At 41.4% G+C, this 22,791-nt stretch overlaps 1 protein-coding gene across 1 annotated transcript in view; it reads right to left on the bottom strand.

Annotated features, from left to right (window-relative positions):
• Positions 1-22,791, bottom strand: part of APOO (apolipoprotein O) — a 59,778-nt gene that overhangs the window by 25,832 nt on the left and 11,155 nt on the right. The window contains exons 2-5 of the mRNA XM_042974663.1: positions 11,908-12,015; positions 10,405-10,524; positions 7,112-7,166; positions 4,058-4,153 (exon numbers count right to left, since the gene is read on the bottom strand). Of these exons, the coding sequence (XP_042830597.1) occupies positions 4,058-4,153; positions 7,112-7,166; positions 10,405-10,524; positions 11,908-12,015 (379 nt within the window). The remainder of the gene's footprint in view (positions 1-4,057; positions 4,154-7,111; positions 7,167-10,404; positions 10,525-11,907; positions 12,016-22,791) is intronic.

Here is a 22,791-nt window from a genome sequence, read left to right on the forward strand (position 1 = left end):
ACCCTTGCGTCCCGGCTACGCGTAGAGCCCTGGGAAAAGGGGAACGGGCAGAATAGAAGCAGCATGCAGAACCGGGAGAAACCTGAGAATGAGGTTAAGAAAACTAGTGGAGAGTGAAACAGGAGAATTCTCTAGAAATGAACTTGGACCTAGAAAGTCTCTGCTGAGAGGCACAGGGTTTTTGACAAGGGCCACGGATAGATGCAAGCACAATGTATGTTATTGACACTTATGCAGTAAGAATAACCTAAGTGTTGCTTATTGGTCTGAAACTTTAATTTTTTTTTATGTTTATTTATTACTGAGAGACACAGAGCGTGAGCAGGGGAGGGACAGAGAGAGGGGGGAGACACAGAATCCAAAGCAGGCTCCAGGCTCTGAGCTGTCAGCACAGAGCCCCCAACGCGGGGCTCGAACTCACAAACTGCCAGATCGTAACCTGAGCTGAAGTTGGTTGCCCAACCAACTAAGCCACCCAGGCGCCCCTATTGGTTTGAAACTTTAAAAAGACATGTCTCCAAAGATGGAACTAGGGTCACAGGAGACAAATGTTATTAATATAGACTCTTCTTGGATTGAAAGGACATAATAACTCTAGAAGAGAAAATGCTGTTATATCCCCGGTGTCCCACCTGTAAGCTCGAAGCTTTAAGTTCCCGAGCAGCTCACACAAATGGGGACCAGGTGAAGGGCAGCAAACCCGACATCCAGCCATTTTTCGGTCATCTAGGGAAAACTGGCACGCGGCAGCTCTTGAACCTCTAGCTCCTGATGGGAACCCACAATGAGCTGAGGGCCCCAGAAGTTCATGAAGGAAGCACGATCCCCTGCCTCCGCCCTCGTCTCCGTGCCCAGAGCTCCCAGGAGGCCAGTGGTGTGGGCTGTAACTATCAGCACTGCCAGGGGAAAAGCAATGTCTGCCAAAGCTGAGGGTGCAGGGAGGAGCCACAGAAGGCAATGACAGTGGGCAATGACTGCCTGCCACCCGTGAGTGACCAGGCCAAGTCCACTTCCTCTGAACGATCAACCACTCACCTCTCTTCCGAGAGAGGTGCCTCTTGTCGCCACCAGCCATGGCCATCCTCATCAGCTGAGGCGGACTATCTTAGCAGTTATGCTCAAGAAACCCTATGATATGACCCAGCAGTCCCTCTTCTGGGTATACACCTGAAGGAAATGAAATCGGGAGCCCAAAGAGGTATCTGGGCTCCCATGTTCACTGCAGCATTAGTCACAACAGCCAAGATGTGGAAACAATGTGTCAATGGAGGAGTGGGTAAAGAAACTGTGGTAACCATATGAATGGAATATTATTCAGCTTTAAAAAAAAGAGACCCTGTCATTTGCAACAACATGGATGAACCTGGATGACATTATACTATGTAAAATAAACCAAAAAGAGAAAGAACAAAAACTGCATGATCTCACTGATACATGGAATCTTAAAATGTCAAATGCAGGGGCGCCTGGGTGGCTCAGTTGGTTGAGCGTCCGACATCCGCTCAGGTCATGATCTCACAGTTTGTGAGCTCGAGCCCCACATGGGGCTTGCCGCTGTCAGCAAAAAGCCTGCTTCAGATCCTACGTTCCCCTCTCTCCTTGTCCCTCCCTGGTTCACACCCTCACTCTCAAAAATACATAAAACATTAAAAAAATTTTTTTTTAAGTCAAATGCATCGAAGCAGACAGCAGAAGGGCGGTTACTAGGAGCAGAAAGGTGGAGGAAATGGGGAGATGTTGGTCACAGGGTACAAAGTTGCAGTTACGTAGAAAGAATAAGTCTAAAGAGTAATGTACGGCATAATGACTATAGTTAATAATATTGAACCTTGGAAATTAACTAACAGAGATTACAGGTGCTTTCATCTCAAGAAAAGGTAATTATGACAGAAGATATATTAATTAGCCTGAATGGAGTAATCGTTTCACCATGTAAATCTATCAAAATGTCATGTTGTACACCTTGAATGTATATAATTTTTATTAAAAAATAAAATTTTTAAAAAGACAAAAAAAGAAAAGAAAAGAAAAGAAATCCCACCAGGAGGGCTCTTCTGGGCCCACCCTGCTGCTGCCAGAATAGGGGACCATCTACCCGAGGGGCCCCAAACCACCGACCATCCACTAAACATACCTACCATCCCGCTCATCTTACTGAGTGACCACCTGATACTGCTCACGTCAGGCCCTTCTACCCCAGCACCCTGAGGAAAAGGCCCATTGTCGAGTACATGTGTGGGAATGTGTACGTGCACATGTACTTTTCTGAAAACGAATTAGGGTGTCACATTATGTTAAACCTACTGAGCCCTCCCAGGAGAAGGAAAAGGAGAGAAGAACAAACAAACCAGCAAGCAAAAACAAAGGAATAGAACCCGCAGCAGTGGGTGTCCTTATGCTGCTGTTGTGCCCAGGAGAGCGTAGTCCGCAGTTCTCCTCGGGATGATCATCCCAGTGGATGTGCAGGGGGATAAACGCTAGGGAGCACAGCAACACGCCCGGCGGAGGAGGCTTTATTTAGGGCCATGCTCTAACCATGTGGGGGGCGGGGGGCTAATCTCACTTGATTCCACATTCCTGACTCCCTAACAGTAGCCAAGATTCCAGAACCCTGGCCTTGGGATCTTCATAATTTCCAAACACTGTCTAAATAAGACAGGAATGCTTTTTTGGACAGCTTTACAAAAAGGAGGGGAAAGAAGTTTGGGGGAAAAAAATTGGTTCAACTCTTTTTCAAGTCGATTAGTAAAAATGAACTCTAACTTTAGTTCTTACATATTCTGCACAAGATGGGAGGAAGGCATGGAAACTACAACAGGACTTCATTCCACAGGTTGTCTCTAGATTCTAAAATGACAGTCAAGGCATGTACAGAAAAACTTTTTAAATGGTTCTTTTTTAAGTGAGCTTCATGCCCAGCGCAGACCCAACATGGGGCTTGAACTCAGGACCGTGAGATCAAGACCTGAGCTGAGATCAAGATTTGGACACTTAACCGACTGAGCCACCCAGACACCCCCAGAAAAGCTTTTTAAAATAGGAGGAATGGGTACCAAAGCAGTCACTGTAGTTAATCTTTTATGAGGGTCTGATCATAGGGTTCATAAACTCTCTATTTTGGAAATTCTGTAAAGTCTGAATTTTATAGTCAGTGAAACTTCAGTAGTTTGTAACACATTCATCTCATTATAGTGAAGTACCTTATCATCCTTTATTTCCTATAAATGTTTTGCAATCCAGCAGTATGGTGTAGTAATATATTTCAGTTGACATTCGTTAGCTTTTAAATGTTTTTAAAGTTTTAAAAGTTTTAATAGCATCACTGATAACCAAAACTATGATACATCAAGAAATTAACAAAATCACTGTTCTATTTATACTGTGATTAATACCCATACCCAATAGTGAAATAAACAGAAACAGTTACTCAGGTGTGACAGACTTCGGTTAACAAAAATTCACTCTTTGTGTAGCAAAGAAAGACAGTAATCTGATCAAGAAAATGTGCCTATAGGGGCGCCTGGGCGGCTCAGTCAGTTGAGCAGCTGACTTCGGCTCAGGTCATAATCTCACAGTTCGTGGGTTCCAGCCCCAGGTTGGGCTCTGTGCTGACAGCTCAGAACCTGGAGCCTGCTTCCGATTCTGTGTCTCCCTCTCTCTCTGCCCCTCTCCTGCTCACATTCTCTCTCTCTCTCTCTCTCTCTCTCTCTCTCAAAATTAAACATTAAAAAAAATAAAAAGAAAAAGAAAATGTGCCTATAAAGGATAATGATATTCTTTTTTTAACCAAGAGTATATAATTTCTTCCATTTCATATTTTTATAATTTCCATATATGCTTAAAATCAAATATAGTGGAGAAAATAACCATATCAATTATATATATATATTATATTATATTATATATTCAGGAACCAACTGAATTTTAAATTTACATATATATATTTCAGGAACCAACTCATTATTCTGACAACTGGCAAATGAAAAGAAAGAACCAAATACCTCTTATCTATCCTTTATGAGCTGTTTAAAAAACACACACACAAAATTGCACCTACCTCTAGCCAAAAGAAGTCCAAGAATGCCAGCAAAACCAATAACACCAAGTCTTGGAAAAAATCCAGGAGGTGCATTTTGGAGATATTCATAGCTGTCTACAATAGAATCAGACCAGGAAACAGTTCCATAAATTGCCCATTACAAAACAAAAAAATCTTACATATAACTAGTATACATAGTATCAAATGCTTCTCAGATAATGTGTTCTTTGCTTTATTTTAATATGCTTTTTTTTCCCAACACATTCTTTTTATGCGATATATAAATGTGATTTACTATTCACATGGCAAGTATTCAATTTTCAAACACTTCTGGTCTGATGACCTACTGACAATAAAGAAATGTCCAATTACCTTCATATCCCTGGATGTAACAGATTTGAATCAACTATTCACAAGGGAAGAAATACCAATACAGGGATTCCTTGTTGTCCAAACACAGAAACAGAATAGACTTGGACAGATCTGTCGCTATCTTGAAGCTTTGCTTCAAGTTCTCTAAAAGTCAGGAACCAAACACATGAGACTCTCAGGGACTAATGTGTCCTTTGCTATGTGAATTCATTATCTGAACTCAAGTATAGAATACATTTGGACAATGAAGGACACTTGTAGTGCAAGTATACGTGGGAAATAGTCAATGGTGATAGAAGAAACGAACACAAATAAATGCAATATGTGAGCCTGTGTGTCAGGCCTCAACATGCCTTATGGCTTCATTTGAAATGATGCTTCCTCTCCTGTCCACTGAGCCAGTCTCACCAAATAAGGGCCATCTGTATTCCTAACCTCCTCAGAAAAGCCTTTCCTATTATACTTATCAGACCACGCCTCTCTCTCTCCTCTGATATCCCATCATAGTTTTTCTCTGTACCATCATCATTTGGTACGTAATCCTACGGCACCTTGTGTTTAATTATTCAGGGGTGTGTTTTATGTCTCCTCAAGGAGAACGTATGCTCCTGAATGGTGGATCGCTTAGACTTCTATGTTATATTCCCTCAGTGCTAATAGTGGATGTTCATCCCACAGATATTTACTAAAAGCACTGCTACGTGTTGATGGATACTGAATGAATTAGCAAATGGGTTTCAGAGAGGCTGTAACTTAAAAAGCCTTCACGTCTCTCTCTCAACCCCATCTAGAGCATTCCCTATCTGCTTCCGGTTTCCGGGACATGGAACACTGAGTCACTCCTCCAAGCCTTGATCATGCTGTGCCCTCTGTGCGGAATGCTACCCAAGTTCCACCCGCACATCTTGGTGTGGCTAACTCTATTCCAAGATTCATCTCAGAAATTCTTCCCTGACTCTTCCCATCCCTCCAATCTCCACCAAACTAGTCTCCTTCCTCTGCCCCTTCAACAGTGCTCTGTGACGGTCTCTGTATTTGTGCCAGTGGTGAGTAATTGATGATATGTGCCTCAGTGGCTGTGACCACTGTCTTAATTGGCCGTGATCTTCAATGCCTGCTGTGATGGTGACTTAGTAAATGTACACGGAACTGAACTAACCAGAACACTTGGTAATTTTCTCCCCCGAAAAAGAGCAGATACATGCCAGTTTTCCATTTCCTAGGTTATCTGGGAAATGCAGTGATCATTTTAAATACTACTCTACGGCTTGTGCTATTTGCATGGATTCCTGTCTGGCCTTTTATTTATTTTGCCTTTAACCTAGTTTTCACTTTCCATCTTTTTGTCTGGGTCATCTGAAGCAATGTTCTACTCCCCCTCCCTTTTTTTTTTTTTTTTTTTTGCCTACCAGCACGGAGTTTTCAATTTGAGATGTGCACACGGAGCAGTTGATAGAAGGGCACCCAGATGGCCTTGGTGAGCTGAGGTGAAGTGGGTAAATCACAAAGAAACGGAAAAGGAGATAAGCTAAGAGACTGCAGTGAAGCCACAGCCCAGCTTCTGGTAACATGTCTTGGCTGCGACTGCCGGGAAATGGACAGATCGCCTTGGCAGACGACAACACAACTCATAATGGAATGTTTCTTCTGAAGAGCTTTTGTAGTAACCAGTCCAAGAGAAGGAAAACAAGACTTACGCTGCCAATAATGCCTACTGCTATGAGTCACTGGGAAGTGACAGGTAACAATGGAAAGATCTCCTCAATCACAGGAGTTCTTTAGTTTCTTCAGATTAAAAATGAAGATAAGAAAAGCACACAACTGTTAGGGTTATGAGGATTATACATTAATTAATATTTTAAAGCACTTAGACTAGTTCCTGGCATGTAATAAAAACTAAATAAGTGTTTATAAAATTAATAAAATTAAGATGTCACTCATACATGATATTATTCATGGATGTTAGTAATCACATATCAGCACATCAACACTCTACAATGATCCTCTCAAGGAAATAAACCATATTCGTGCTTGTTTTATTCAGTCATAGAAACAAACACTTGCAAAAACATGAGTTTTTCTTTGCTGAGATGCCCAGTAAGGAGAATGAAATAAGATCAATGTCTATTAATTCACTGGTTTCTGATGGACACTAGTCAGAATATAGACTATGAACCTAGTTTATAAGTGTACGGCATAAGCTGATGTGAAAAACAATCAAGGACAATAAAAACCCAATGAAAAAATATAAGAACACTACTTATGCAATAAGGCCTTCCCTAGGCACACCAGTCTAGTTCCTTCTTGCCTCTAAAGTTCTGTAACATGTATTAACAGCCATACACAGGAGCTAACCTGATTCTGAAAACCTACTGATGAGTCAGTATGGGTTAGTGTGAGTTAGGGCATTGCACTTGGAAACAGATGTAAAGAAAAAGTAAAATCCAGTGTATCTGAACTTGTTAGCCCAACGATCCTTGAAGAGATCCTGAAGAGACTTCCCAAATGTTTACGGGACACTAGTTCTCTGAAATCTGATGAAAACAATAGATCTTCTTTCCAGAAAAATCCACATAGCTCTAATATTCTGCATACAACTTTAAGGAATTCCAGATCTCTTGGAGCCCATCCATGGGATCCCAGTTAAAAAGTCCAATGTTAATGAAGAAACTGATTATGCCTAATTAAAAATCAACTTACCTAACCCCCACTGAACCAAGCTCTGCATCTTGGGTTTAGTTTGTGAGTACATTTCCTAAAGAGGTGAAAAGAAAATGAGTGAGAAGGATATGCTGATTACAGAGAAGCAACAAATATAATCGTCTTTACTGAATAAATTCTCATGTTAATAACACTTTTTTTTAAAGAGAAGCTTTCTTTTTTTAAAAAAAAAAAGGTTATTTATTTATTTTGAGAGAGAAAGAGAGAGAGCGAGCACAAGTAGGGGAGGAACAGAGAAAGAGGGTGAGAAAGAGAATCCCAAGCAGACTCTGCACTGTCAACATAGAGCCTGATGTGGGGCTTGAACCTACAAACTGCAAGATCATGACCTGAGCTGAAATCAAGAGTCAGACACTTATCTGACTGAGCCACCCTGCTGCCCCAATAACACTTTTTGAACAAAGGGATATAGTGTCCATCTGGGTATTTTTATGTTCTTTTTTTCTTTTGTAATTTCCCCTTCACCACAAATTGTTCAGGAGAACAGTTTATTATTACCACAGGAAGGAGATTTCACGTAGAGTGATTTCAACAAACCCAGCCTTTTTATTCTTCTATTACATTCTGAGAGACAGGCAAAAATCAATCCCCTTGATAATCAAAGTGGCAATTTTTTCCTGTGAGATTAAATTTGTCTTTCATATTAAGTCCATTTCCTGATACACTATGATTTTAGAGTCTGTATGTGAAAACTGCCCATCTGGAGCAGGAATGACCAGTTTGAAAAGGACAAGGGAGTCTGTATCCATGTTTTGAGAGACACCCCAATCCTGGAGTAAATGAAGTATTAACATTCTCTTAATAACAATGACAACAACAACAACAACAACAACAACAACAACAACATGGCTTTGTACATGAACATCATATATCCTAAAGAAAACAAGGGACTAGCTAGAAGGTACCCCACCTTTAAGAAGTCTACAATAAAGACAGGAAAAGAGACACAGGGGTATCAGAAGGTATCAGAACCAGCTGCCACCTGGAAAAGGATTTGCTTTATTTAATTTGGTCCAAGTCAGAACAAGTTAACCTAATACTATTAAATGCCCTTAAACAGTAAGTGATGAACTACTGAATTCTACTCCTGAAACCAATATTGCACTGTATGTTAACTAGCTGGAATCTATTTATTTATTTATTTATTTATTTATTTATTTATTTATTTATTTTAATGTTTATTTATTTTTGAGACAGAGAGAGACAGAGCACGAACAGGGGAGGGTCAGAGAGAGAGGGAGACACAGAATCTGAAACAGGCTCCGGGCTCCGAGCTGTCAGCACAGAGCCCGATGCGGGGCTTGAACCCACGGACCGCGAGATCATGACCTGGGCCGAAGTCGGACGCTCAACCGACTGAGCCACCCAGGCGCCCCTAACTAGTTGGAATTTAAATAAAAATTTGAAGAAAAATAAATAAAATATACTTACAGATTAGTAGGAAAATTAACAAAAAACAATAAATACTGAATTCAGAGGAGGACATAAAGAACATGAAAAAGTTGAATACTGCTTCATTAAAATCAATTATTGGTATTTTATGCCCATAAAAAGAAAGAACAGCTATAGATAAATATCCAGAGTGATGACCTATTTCTTTTGTTCACATAATCTTTTCACCATTAAGGAAAATTAAATTTGTTCTTAAATAAAGGGACTAGAAATTGTTGGGCTGAAAAAGGAGCCAGGAATTAGAAATATATTTATTGAATAAGGCTTCATTCTGTATAAAAATAAAGCTACTGTAATCACAAAACAGTCTTTTTATATAGAAGTCATGCAAACAAACATGTTGATAACTATTCTATCATCTAGAGAGGTATTTTGCTGCACTGAGCATCATGCACAGGTGAAAAAGTAAAAAACAAAAGGCAATCTTAAGTTGAAAGGTTAAGAGACAAAGTACTTTTATAACCAAAAAAAAAAAAAAAGAGCATGAAATAAGAGTAGTCATGTGGGGCGCCTGGGTGGCTCAGTCGGTTGAGCATCGAACCTCGGCTCAGGTCATGATCTCACAGTGTGAGTTTGAGCCCCGCATCGGGCTCTGTGCTGACAGCTCAGAGCCTGGAGCCTGCTTCTGATTCTGTGTCTCCCTCTCTCTCTGCCTCTCCCCTGTTCATGTTCTGTCTGTCTGTCTGTCTGTCTCTCTCTCTCTGTCAAAAATAAACATTAAAAAAAAAGCTTTAAAAAAAGAGTAGTCATGTCTACATGATACAAAAATATTTGCACAAATTTGCTGACCTTATCTTAACCAGATGGTTTAAAAATCTTCTAGAACAAGAGAATAAAGTCTAAGCTTTTTACAACATGTTATGTAAAAGTCTTCAGATATTCATAACTCAATAATATGGTTATGATACTTAAGTATACTGGCTTAATTTATATTGGTGATAGAGTCTATGCTTACTATTTTCTTCTAAATTGGTGAAAAGAATTCAGCACTGGCACAGACAGTGGAATTAAAAATTTTAAAACACGTTCTAGATGAAACTTCAGTTTGTAAATCTCAAGCAAAGTAAACCTAGACCATGTCACACACATCTAACACACTTTCTACTAATCTATTATCAATTTTTGAAATCCAGATCACGTATGACAAATACTTTAAGTATCAAAGCCCACAAAAGTGTTCTGTAGAGTGTAAACTTTCATCTCAGATGTTAAAAACTGCAAAAGTGCTTCCACGAACATAATAACAAGGGCCTGATCTAAAACCTGAGCAGTGACGGAAGCCAATCTGCATATGTAGCTCTTCGGTGGCTGGGGCAAACAGTTCAGTACTCAAATATGTAATCCCACACATTTTTGGTTATCTACCCTCTGATTATAGCATTCAAGATGTTGTGTAACCATTCCTGTTAAAATGGTACTCACTTGTAGAATCTCGAGGGGGAGAAAAACTTTCTAATTCTGATATAAATGTTTACACTATATCCTTTTCCTTCTACTCGAGTTCCAGCCCCAAATCTCCCTCTGGGAGACAATGATGTTTTCATAGCTGTGACCAAGAAGATAGTTGCCAGCCCACTCTCTAGCCAAGGTCCTACACCCTGCCCGGTAGGAGGGAAATCCTCTCTGCAGCTATGGCAACAGCTGCCACCAGGAAGCTAGGGCTCTCTGTCCCCCTCAGAGATGGCACTGGTGAACGCTGTCAGTGAGGCATCCTAAGTTAGAGTCCTCTATTGTGCCTTTTTCTGAAAACACGCAGACAATCTAGAGATTTCACTACTGACTCTAAATAAAGCGTCACTCCACTTTCAGAACAGCTGTACCTGACACCAACTTGTGTATGGCTCGCAATAATGTCGGATATGTGAGATGCTTTCTTCAAGTTGGGTCCTTGGCTCATCCACATATTTAGATGGACTCTCAGGAACGGAGTAGAGTGAAAGCTGCATATATTAAAAAACAAAACAAATAGAAACAGAAAGGTACATACAGCCATGAGAGAATGTAATCAGTTGGCAAATCAGTAACCATCATATTCCCTTTTTTCTTTTTAAAAACATTTTTCTTAAGTTTATTTATTTATTTTGAGAGAGAGAGAGAGAGAGAGAGAGAATGAGCACAAGCGGGGTAGAAGCAGAGAAGGAGAGACAGAGAATCTCAAGCAGGCTCTTCACTGTCAGCACAGAACCCAACGTGGGGCTTGAACCCACAAACCTTGAGATCATGACCTGAGCTGAAATTAAGAGTCAGGCACTTAACCAAATGAGCCACCCAGGTGCCCTGGTAAACATCATGTTTCTAATAATTCAGACTGCAGTGGCTCTAAGGGTTACATGCGCCCTGAAACTTCCTTCAGAGGATCTTCGCACTTATGAGTAAGGACAAGGCCAAGAAGACAGGACTATGAGGTATCCCTACCTTCCTCCCATTCTAGCGGTGGCAGACAAAGCAACCCCCTTCATCCATTTTACATACTGGCATTTGGGATTTCACCTTAGGTTCAGTTTGGAAAAACAGTTCTATTACTCTAACGTGGGGGGGGGGGCGCTTAAAAATTGAGTTCAAGTGATCAGTCTGGTGCTAATCTAAGCAGGACAGTAAGTTTCTTCCCTACCCAATGGGGTTGCCCCACACAATGGTTGCCTTCTTCACCCTCAAAAAATGCCAATGTTGCCAATGTCCCAAGGTCTGAGAAGAAGAGTGTAAAGGGCAAAAGATAAACTAATTAGCTTTAGGTAAATACCGTTCAAGTAACCTGGCCCATGATTAGAGGTATATCTTTATGTGACTATACACTAAGTCAACAGAAACCAAATACCCAAAATAATCAGTGGGAAGTAAAGACAAAAAAGAATATAAACAATGGAGAGAAGATTTCTTGTTTTATTTATCCAATATTTATTAAGCATTTATTTATGAGCCACTAATCTGGCCACGAAGAAGAATGAACCCAGGTCTTTAATTTGTTAGAAAGGGAAAAATGCAAATGTTTTCTTGGCTTGTAAAGCAGTCTAGGATGAGGCAGATCACTTAGAGCCGAGTTGTGCTTACAATCTACTGGGACATAGCAGATTCCCCACAAAAAAAAAAAAAAAAATTAGGCACTATTCTTTAATTATGCCCTTAGCTAAGTACCGTTAATTAAAGTTTATTTTTTGAAAAAGCTATACTTTAGTAGCTTCCCATGAAGAAAAGCTGTAAGGAAATATATTTCCTCCTTTTACATGTCCTCTGAACTGTCAGATCTCCTGACAGACCATTTGCATACTTCCTATGGTAACTAAAGCAGATGTTCAAAATATATCACAACACGAATGGCATGTTACCTCATTAACCTTCACGGAAGTTTTGTGAGGTGAATCCTTTTTAGGTGATGCATAGACTTTGAAGGTGAGCAGACTCAGGCTGGCTGGCCCCACAGACCTCTGAATTACCTGAAACACAGAAGCAGTCTTAAGCCTTCTATCAATGCAACAAACTGAATGTGCATAACATGAGCATTTTTGTAAACTCAGCAACTTCTGCCCCCGGAAGGCTTATTGTGCTTTATGAGAAATAGACGTATTCCTGAAGTTTGATGGAAGTCAGAAACTAAAAATGCGCACTCATGGACTTCAAATTTTAGCTCACCTTTACCTTAATTTCCAAGACAGTAGTTCCTAAGTTTTTCTACTTAGCCTGTCAAGTAAAATAAAAGACACACACACACACACACGTGTGCACTTTAAAAAATAACAGAGAGGGGCACCTGGGTAGCTTAGCCAATTAAGTGTCCGACTTTGGCTCAGGTCATGGCTCACGGTTTGTGGGTTCAAGCCCCACATCGGGCTCTGTGCTGAGAGCTTGGAGCCTGGAGCCTGCTTTGGATTCTGTGTCCCCCTCCCTCTCTGCCCCTCCCCACCTCTCAAAAAAAAAAAAAAAAAAGAAACATAAAACATAAAAAAAATAACAGAGAAATGCTATGGAATGAATTTAAAATTATAGAATAGTCTCTCTCACATACATGTACCCTCCACCAACAACAATGGAAGAGGTTTCTAGATTTCTTTATTTGAGAGGCAGACAGAGAGAGAGAGAGAGAGAGAGAGAGAGAGAAAGAGAAAGAGAGTGAGCTGGGGGAAAGGGGCAGAGGGAGAGAGACAGAATCCCAAGCAGGTTCCATGCTCTGCATACAGCCGGACGTGGGGCTCCATCCCATGACCCTAGGGTCATGGCCTGAACTGAAATCAAGAGTTGGACACTCAACTGAGCGAGACACCCAGGCGTCCGAACAATGGAAGAGGTTTCTAATGATCTTACCTAGTGATTCATTGAGCACAGCAAAGATTATTTCTGTAATTCTAATAAGTAAACTTTGACAAGCTTTCCCTTTCCATTCCCATTCAGATTCTCCCCTGATCTCAGTTCCCCAACTCAGTATCTTTTTGCACCTTGCTCTCCCTCACTGGGTCACTCACACCCGGGGCTTCAACGTGAAGCCAGTGACTCCCAGATTTGCAGTCCCAGCCCAGAGCTCCTTCCCGAGCTCCCAACCAGTTTATCCGATTATTCCCGGACATTTCTACTTTTTCACAAGCAGGTCCAAAATGGACTCGTCAGGATCGTGTCTGTGTCTCCAACTCCACACTTGGCCTGACGGGTGTCTGCTGTGGAATGAAGTCAGAAGGCTTTTTTTCCCCCAGTAATAAACCCCTACGTTTACACAGCACTTGACTATCTAGCATCTTTACCCCAGACTTGCCCCCTTCTTCCCCTACTTCCTCTCAGGCATGGTGTCACCACCTAACCCGACCACCCGATTGGAAACTATGAGGTCATCTTCACTACCACCAGCCCATCCAATTGGTCATTAAGTCCTGTTCATTCTGACTATTAAATGATCTCAATTCACTCTCTCCACTTTATCCCCTCCGGTACAATCTTCCCTTGGGCCCTCATTTTTTTTCTTGGATGGTTTTAGCTGCATTCTAACTACTCACCTAGCCCTCTGATGACTCAAACCACTACAATACACAAGGATGATCTTTGTAAACTACAAACTGATTATCTTCTACTCTTATTTGAGATCCTTTGTTATTTATTATCTAGGACTTCTATGGGGCCAAATCAGGCCCATTATGATCCAATCCTAACGACCTTCTGTCACTTCATCTCTCTGCCACTCTGCCTTCTCCCGCAGCATACAAACTCCCTAGATTTCTCCCATGCTGTTGCCCAGCTTCCTGGGTTTAAACACGCTGGTTGCTCTACCTGGAATGTCTTATATTTGCTGTGTCTTTCTGCACAACTGCCTAACAGCAGGGAGATACATAGCTTTTTTTCTTTCTTTTCCCCTTATTTATCCATTTATTTATGTCTACCAAGTTCTCCCTACTAGATTAGAAGCCCTTTCACTGTGGTGCTGTGTCTTACTCTGTCTCCCTAGTGCCCGTGACTGTGCCTAGGACATAAGAAATGCTCAGTAACTGTTTACTGCCTGCATGAAAAGATGGAAGAGAGGTGGGAAAAAAAAGAGTGATTGACTTGTTCTCACTACATAGGCATGATTTAGCCACATGGAAATCATATTACTGAGATTTGCAGTGCCTGCAATGTGAAAGACTAGGCTATTCCATAATATTCACAAAACATACGATGCTAAAAAAGTAACAAAAATACCTGTTGAAATGTATGCCTGGAGTTATACACAAAAAGGGAAATTCTCACATTTCAGAAGCAAATAAAGAGCTAAGCGCTATTGAAAAGAGTGACTATGGGGCGACTGAGTGGCTCAGTTGGTCGAGCACCCTACTCTTGATTTCAGCTGAGGTCATGATCCCAGGGTGGTGGGATCAAGCCCTGTGTCCGTGCTGAGTGTGGAGCCTGCTTGAGATTCATTCTCTGTCTCTCTCTCTCCCCCTCTGCCCCCTCCCCTGCTCGCACTCTCACTCTCTCCAAAATGAAATTTAAAAAAAAAAATAAAAAAAGAATGTTGTGACTTTAACTGGTTTAAAAATAGTTAACATACCCTGAAGTAGTTAAGTATTCACCTTGAAAGGGCTTAATTTCAAGGCAATATTGCCACAAATTTCTTTTGCTTCCAGGGTAAAAGTCAGTGTGGTTGCTCCTGGCACCCCAGCAGAGTGACTGTTAGGCTGCTGATATCTGGAGGTGCCAACTCAGTGCTCTCTGCCCCCTGGGTCTGACAATGCTACTTTGAACTGGGGACTTTCCACTGAGCCAGCCAGCCCCACCCCGGACTTTGATTCCCTTCCTATCGGCAAGAGCTGGTGCCTCGCCCTTTCCCACTGCCCATCCAGCACTGGGGCCTCCAAGCATTTGGGGTTCATACTGTCCTCTACCTTCATCTTTGTTTGATGTAATGCCTCACGTTGACCTTTTTAATTCTAAATTCCAGCTTTCAGTCCTTAATCCTATCTACCTCTCACATATTTCATTTTTCACCCCTTGGCCTTCTGTTGTTTCAATTCGGGTCTCCACCTTTACGTTCTCAGTGATTATTATCACTCCCTTTCATCTTTTCAATCTCATGGTGTTTACTTTTTAACATTTTATTGGACTCTTGATTACTCTGACTTTATTTATTTTTCTCTCTCATCCACTTTTCTAGTTTTAATATTAAGCAAAGACTGGCTCTTTATTGCTCAAGTTGCTTTCTTCCTCTTCTCCCATCAGTCTTCCGCCCCCTCCATAACCACCTTCACTCCCACCCATCCCACAGCAAGCACTGTGGACACAAGGGTGTAGCAACCAAGCAAGGCCCCTCCAGCAGCTGCTCTTTCAGTTTCCCCCAGGGTCTTAACAAATAAAACAAAGAAAAAACAAACCTCACCCCAGGAGACTTGGGAGATCTACAGATTAACACTCCCTAGGGCCACAATTCTCTTAGCAGAGAGCACATAATTTACTTCAGGGTTTCTCAATTTCAGCATTACTAACACTGGGGGCTAGATCATTCTTTGATGTGAGGGCTGTCCTGTGCACTATGGGCTTCTCCACATTCCTGGCCTTTACCTACTGGATGCCAATAGCACCCCTCCCAGTCATGACTCAAAACGGTCTCCAGACACTGCGAGAGACACCTGGGGGGCATCCCACCTCACAGCCCCCACCACCACATTGAGAAGCACTGATTTGCTGGAACAAATATTATTTTCTGACATCTCTCACCAACCAGACTTCAAGAAAATCCGTATGTTAAAAATCCAGGGCCTCGGGGGCACCTGGGTGGCTCAGTCAGTTAAGCGTCTGACTTCGGCTCAGGTCATGATCTCACCATTTGTGGGTTCAAGCCTCCGTCGGGCTCTGTGCTCTCAGCTCAGAGCCTGGAGCCTGCTTCGGATTTCTGTGTCTCCCTCTCTCTGCCCCTCCCCCACTCACACTCTCTCAAAAATAAATAAACATTAAAAAAACATTTTTTTTAAGCCAAGGCCTCAGATATAATACACAGTGATAGATATCAGAATAGTCTTGCCTGGGAGGTGAAGCATGGGGAGGGGATGGACTTACTGAGAAGGGGTACAAAGGAACATTCCGGGATGACAGAAATGATCCATACCTTGACTGGGGTTTGGGTCACAAAAGGTATATATACATTTGTTAAAACTCAAATTACTGTAAGATCCGTACAACTTAACATCTGTGCATCTCACTATATGTAAACTATATCTCAAAAAACCCACGTGCACCCAAACCGCACCACGTTTGTGCCAAAATGAGTGGGAACTGCGGGCCAAGGGCGATTCCTAAGGATATCTGACCATGGTAAGGAACCAGGTGCTAGTGACCTTTGTGACACAAACCCACCTAAGGAGCCTCGATAACAGGTGCACAGGCAGACGAGCCTGATGCTCCTGTTAGTGAGAGACTTACCCCATCTTGCCTTGTCCAGACCAGATGTTATCACATATGGGGATTCTGGAGGGGGGGCTGCCAGGTGGCTGTCATAACTTGTTAGAGCTCATATTGAGTATTCAGGCCAACCCATTTGATGTAAGAATTTGAGAAGGGAAAGGCTGTTTAAGTGGGCAGAGATCACTCCAGGAAAGTATAAGAGCGAAAGAGGAGTCAAAGAAGAATCTTCTGTTCCCCAAGGGAGAAAAAGAACACTAATCTGGAAGTTAGGTGTCTTGAAGAAAGGTGTAATCAACTTCCAAGGTCTGGGTCATAATCACTAAAGCTCTGACTTTATCACCTTTTCTCCCACAGACACTACTGTTGGGTTGCCTCGTGTGAGACAGGAACACAACGTATTCTCTCTCCATGACAGGTCTGGACCCATTATGGTACAACCAGACTGAAAATACCTCCTGAGAAGTGAGATCCTCCGTGGATCTTTTCTGACGAGGAGCTGGAACCTCTAGGCTGTACCTACACCTGGCCTAAGCACCACTGTCCCAAGTGAGAGTCCTCGAGAATTTTGTTTGCAAGGTTCACTCTCTACCCAGGGCAGACAGCTTAGCTCAGAAAATGGGTACATATGCCCCTTCCAAGAGATCAGACATGCTCTAATTCAGATTAGATGACTTTGGCTTGATAAACTGAAGTCAAGCCCACTCTGTTAGAGCTGCTTCTTCAATGAGTACTAAGCTAGAGCTACAGACTAACTAGATGCAATAGCTTCACTGCTTTAGATCCAACCTATCCTGTTAGATGGGGGTCTCAAAGTAAGGACTGCAATGTGTTGGCTTGTCTGAGGTTCTGAATACAGCTGTAAGAGACCCTCAGTCTTAGAGAAAACTAAAATTTGACTCAGATAAGGGTGAGCTAGTGACCCCTAGCTTTGCAAACCTCAGGGGGGTTTGGAGTTCCCTGGCTCGTGCGGCTAAACCTTCTTTCTGATTCTATTCCCCAGCAAGATATCTTTTTAAATTTTATTTATTTATTTATTTATTTATTTATTTATTTATTTATTTAAAAAGTTTATTTATTTATTTTGAGAGAGGGAGAGCACATGAGGTAGGGGAAGGGAGAGGGGGTAGGGAGAGAATCCCAAGCAGGCTCCGCACTGTCAGCACAAAGCCCCGATGGAGGACTCAAACCCACAAACTGCCGACTGTCAAGAGTCGGACACTGAGCCACCCAGGTGCCCCTCCCCAGCAAGAGACCTTAAACTCTCCCTCATTAAGGTATATTCTCCAACTTAGACATTTGCGTTGTCTTTCAACATTTGGTTTTCCATAGCCCAGAGAGGGTTACTCATCAATGTAAACTGACCACTAGGATTGGCAGTTGGTTGGATGGGGCCCTAACAAAGAAGTGTTGTAAATGGGGTAGGGCCACCATTGCCTTACAGCCTTTCTGCTTCTTACTCTTTCCACTGAAGGTCATCAAAAACAGAGGAGAGCAAAACAAATCTGGTTGCGGAAGCAGGGGTACATGAGCTCTAACGATTAGAGGAGCTCAACGACGATCTTATTTCAAAAACAAGTATTTATTGCATACCTACTCCATGTAGGCACAGTGCTAAATATGCCACAACACTTAAGCAGTCACGGTCCTTGCCTTACAGAGTTTCCGGGAAGGTAATGAGTTTACTCAAAAAGACTAGGGTCACAATTTTAAAAATAAATTACAAAACAAAAACAAAACCCCTCAGGCCTAAGATTGAGTTTATCCTTCAGCTACAGCAGCAAAGGAGATTCTTGGACACAGTCAACCAAAATATGAAACTGGTGAGGTCATAAACACTCAGCTCATAATGGGTGCCCAGAAAGCTAAACTGTCCTTGTTTTGCAAATAAAAGTGGACTACCCTGGACTCTGTAGCTCCAGAACCACTTTCTGATTGCGTCCCAGTAAAACTGCCTTAAATTATTTTTTAACATTTTTAAATTTATTATTTTTGAGAAACAGAGAGAGACAGAGTGTGAGCGGGGAAGGACAGAGAGAGAGGGAGACACAGAACCTGAAGTAGGCTCCAGGCTCTGAGCTGTCAGCACAGAGCCTGACGCGGGACTTGAACCCACAAACTGTGAGATCATGACCTGAGCCGAAGTCAGACACTTAACCGACCGAGCCACCCAGACGCCCCTAAAACTGCTTTAAAGACAAATAAAAACCTCAAGCTAAATAAGCCACTTTGAGAATTACTCAAGCGTGCTCATGAATGGTAGGGCTCACACCCTGACAACTTACTTTCTTTTTAAACTTTATGGAGAATCCAGTATATAGTCTCTCCCATTTTTGAGAAGGGTGATCTTCCCTTCTTCCCAAATTACAGATCTATTATTTTATTAGGCTCTTCATTTAAAATATATACCAGTTTCCTTTTTTGATAAAATGTAAGCCTCACTTTGCAGGCCTGTGTACACAAGAGACTTCAGAATCACTTGGGGAGTCTTTTTTTAGGAGTATAGATTCCAACACATTCCCTCCCTGCCCTGCCCCCCACCCAGTGTCTGATTCAGTAAACCTCTGGGGGGCTGAAGAATCTATTCCCACAATCAGCCAAGTTTAGGAAATCAGTATTTCACAAGCAGATGTTTGGGGAACAGTTATTAAACTTAAGTTTGTATAAACACTCAAATATACTTACCTTTAAAAACATTTGAAAGAATTAAATGAAAACTGTCCTAAACATAAAAAGAAACAGTGACTGGCCACCTACTGGAGAAGTTATGGAATTTCTTTACATTGAAGAAAATGTTTCCCATCTTAAACACCACACAACCAATACCCTCCACCCCTAATTCTCATTCTACCACCCATCCTTCTCTTTCTTCATTGACAAATTTACTTTAAAAACAGTCTATGGTTAGGAGGCAAAATAGTGGATACCACTGGGGTGCCTGGCTGGCCCAGTCAGAAGGGCATGCGACTCGATCTCAGGGTCATGAGTTCGAGCCCCATGTTGGATATAGAGATTACTTAAATAAATATTTTCAAAAAAAGAACAGTGGATACCCATAGCAAGATGGGGAGTGACCAGAAGGGCCATGAGGGCTTCTAGAGTACTAGGTATGCTAGTATGGTCAATTTGTAGAAATTCACTTGTGATCTGTGCACTTTTCTGTATGTAAGATTTCAATACAAAGTTAGAAAAATAGACTCTTACTTGCTTCCTCTACTCCATTCCCTCCTCCCTTTACTATGCAAGGTACCTGAAATTGTCCTTCCCAAGCCCACCAGTGGCCTCCCAGTTACGAAACTCCAATGGACATCTGGCATCCTGGATGCACCCCGAAACTGGTGACCCCTCCATCATCTTCATACTGTCTTCCTTCAGTTGCCAGGATTCTAATGTAGCTCCATTGTACATGCTTTGTAGGGCACTCCTTCCCTCTTCTTTTGGACCTTCTCTTCCTCTGCCCATTTCAAGGTTGGTCAGTCAGAGTAAAACCTTAACCCTCTCTCCTTCTCGCTCTAGAGCAATTTCATTTAAATCTAAGTATTTAACTTCCACCCTACAGCTACTGATGCCCAAATCTGTATTCCCAATCCCAGCCCCTCACTAAGCCTCAGGCATGTGTGGGACTCCCCAAGAACATCTTCAGCAAGTGTTTCATTGCTACCTCATAATGAACGTCCTTTCTCCAAAACCCTGTTTTTCTCCGAGTTTCCCCACCTCATTTAATGGTCCTACAAGCCACACGAAGGATAACATCAAAGCAACTCTTTAATGAAACAATGAAAACAGACTTCAAAGACGGTAAGATGTGGTTGCTGCCTCCACAATCTAAAACAGTGGACAAATAATTATACCACTTGTGATGAGCATACTAACCGACAAAGGACAGGAGGAACACAGAGAAAAGAATAATGTACCACAACTGGAAATTCTGGAAAACCACTGCAGAGAGAAGGCAACCTAAATAATCAGAAAGTTTACACATTTCTTTCCTTCAGCAGCCACCCAACAGACTTAAGACTTACTGTGATTAGGACCAGCCTCTGTAAAAAGTAGTAACAAAAGAAATCAAAAGTTTGGAACGTGCAGATGATTTGACACACTACTATCTTTCCAGCTATACACATGAGTAGATATGATCTCTAAACAGAGCAAATACAGAACCATAAACCATGGCTGCTGCTTTAATAATATAAAAAATGTTCTATATCAAGAAGTTCCCTTTTAATATCAAAGTCAGATGTGGTTTTGATAACATACTCAAAATAATTTGGCATCAAAAACTGCATAAATAGGGGTGACTGGAGTTCAGTCAGGTAAGCATCTGACTCTGGGTTTCGGCTCAGGTCATGATCTCACGGTTTGGGAGCTGGAGCCCCATGTCGGGCTCTGCGCTGGTGGCACAGAGCCTGCTTGGGATTCTCTCTCCTTCCCTCTCTGCCCCTCCCCTGCTCATGCTCTTTCTCTCTCTCAAAAATAAGTAAACTCTTAAAAACTGCATAAATAAACCCAGTGTTTTAATTATTACATTTTAGCTATTATATAACTCAGGGGTCATGCAACCTGTACACCAACATGTGCAGCTGCTTTCAAAGTTATTACACAAGACCATTTTTATACCAGTCACTGTGGAAAATAAGTGCACGTGGGGACATTTTTACAGTAAATGTCATTTAAAATTAGATATTCTCCTATTTATAGGAAATGAGGCATAATTATGTATTTTTCCTCCAAAAGTTACACCAGCTCTTTGATCTTCGATCAACCTTTCTGCAAGAATTTCCATCTGAAAATATTTTTCATTAAAAACAAAATGCTTTTAATCTGATTCTTTTCAGTTGTTTCAGAGATAAAAATCTGAAGTGGATTTTTTAAAAAAGGCCTATGAAAACTAACAATACTTTTGAGGAAATTCTTGTTTCAAAAAAAAAAAAAAAAGAACATAAAATGAAAAATAAACTATGTGAAAGAATTTAGGGTAAAACAAAATGATGAAAACAATCAACAATTTTGCCCAAATCAGGCTACATTGCTGCCCTTAGTAATGTGTTGTAAACTGAATTACAAATAAAGAGAAATTAAATGAGTCTTTATTCGTGAAATAAAAAAAAAAATGTCTTCTTGCCGTAATGAGCATTCTATAGTACCTGCTTTTATATAGCAATCCTTTCTCATCTGAAAGGCCACACACAAACTGATAATAGAGGCTTTCTTTCTCTGAGAAGGGGCTAGAAGAATACAGACAATGGGATCCTGAAATTTATCTTTACTGTTTTGACTTGAAAAAGAACAGTTGGGGCGCCTGGATGGCTCAGTCCAGTTGAGTGTCTGACTCTCGATTTCAGCTCAGGTCATGATCTCACGGGTTTGTGGTATCGATCCCTGTTTGCGCTCTGCACTGACAGCATGGAGCCTGCTTGGGATTCTCACTATTCCTCTCTTTCTGCCCTCCTCTGCTCATGCTCTCTCTCTCTCTCTCTCTCTCTCTCTCTCTCTCTCAAAAATAAATAAATAAACTTTAGAAAACTGCATAAATAAACCTGATGTTTTAATTATTACATTTTTAGCTATTATAAATTAGCGGTCATATAACCTATCCATTAAAATGTGCAACTGCTTCCAAAGTTAATACACAAGACCATTTTTATACCTGTCACCATGGAAAATAAATGCATGTGGGGACATTTCCCATGCTGTCTCTCAAAATAAATAAACATCTTATTTAAAAAAAAATTTTAAGTTTATTTTGAGAAACAGAGTGCACACACACAGGGTAGGCACAGAGAGAGAGAGAGAGAGAGACAGAGAGAGACAGAGAGAGACAGAGACAGAGAGAGACTTCCAAGCAGGCTCCTCACTGACACAGTGCAGAGCCAGATGTGGTGCTCGAACTCACGAACAGTGAGATCATGAACTGAGCCAAAATCAAGCGTCAGATGCTTAAACAACTGAGGCACCCAGGCACTCCTAAATAAACATCTAAAAAAATAAATAAAAGGAACAGTTACTCAGTATTAACTTATACACTATTTTTAAAAAATAGGTATTTTCTCACCCCCTATCCCTTAGGATGGCCACTATCAAAAAACAAGAAAGCAGCAAATGTTGGCAAGGACATAGAGTCAATGGATCCCTTGTGCCCTCTGGGCGTGACTGTAAAATGGTACAACCACTCAGGAAAACAGTGTGGAGGTTCCTCACGAAAATTAAAAATAGAGTTACCATATGATCCAGCATTCCATGCCTGGATATTTAACCCAAAAAAGTGAAAGCAGGGTCTCGAGGGTATACTTGCACACTCGGCGTTCACAGCAGCATTATTCACAATAGCCAAAAAGTAGAAGCAACCCAACTGTCAAGGA

The sequence above is a fragment of the Panthera tigris genome, chromosome X (assembly GCF_018350195.1).
Source record: "Panthera tigris isolate Pti1 chromosome X, P.tigris_Pti1_mat1.1, whole genome shotgun sequence".
NCBI classification, from domain to species: Eukaryota; Metazoa; Chordata; class Mammalia; order Carnivora; family Felidae; genus Panthera; species Panthera tigris.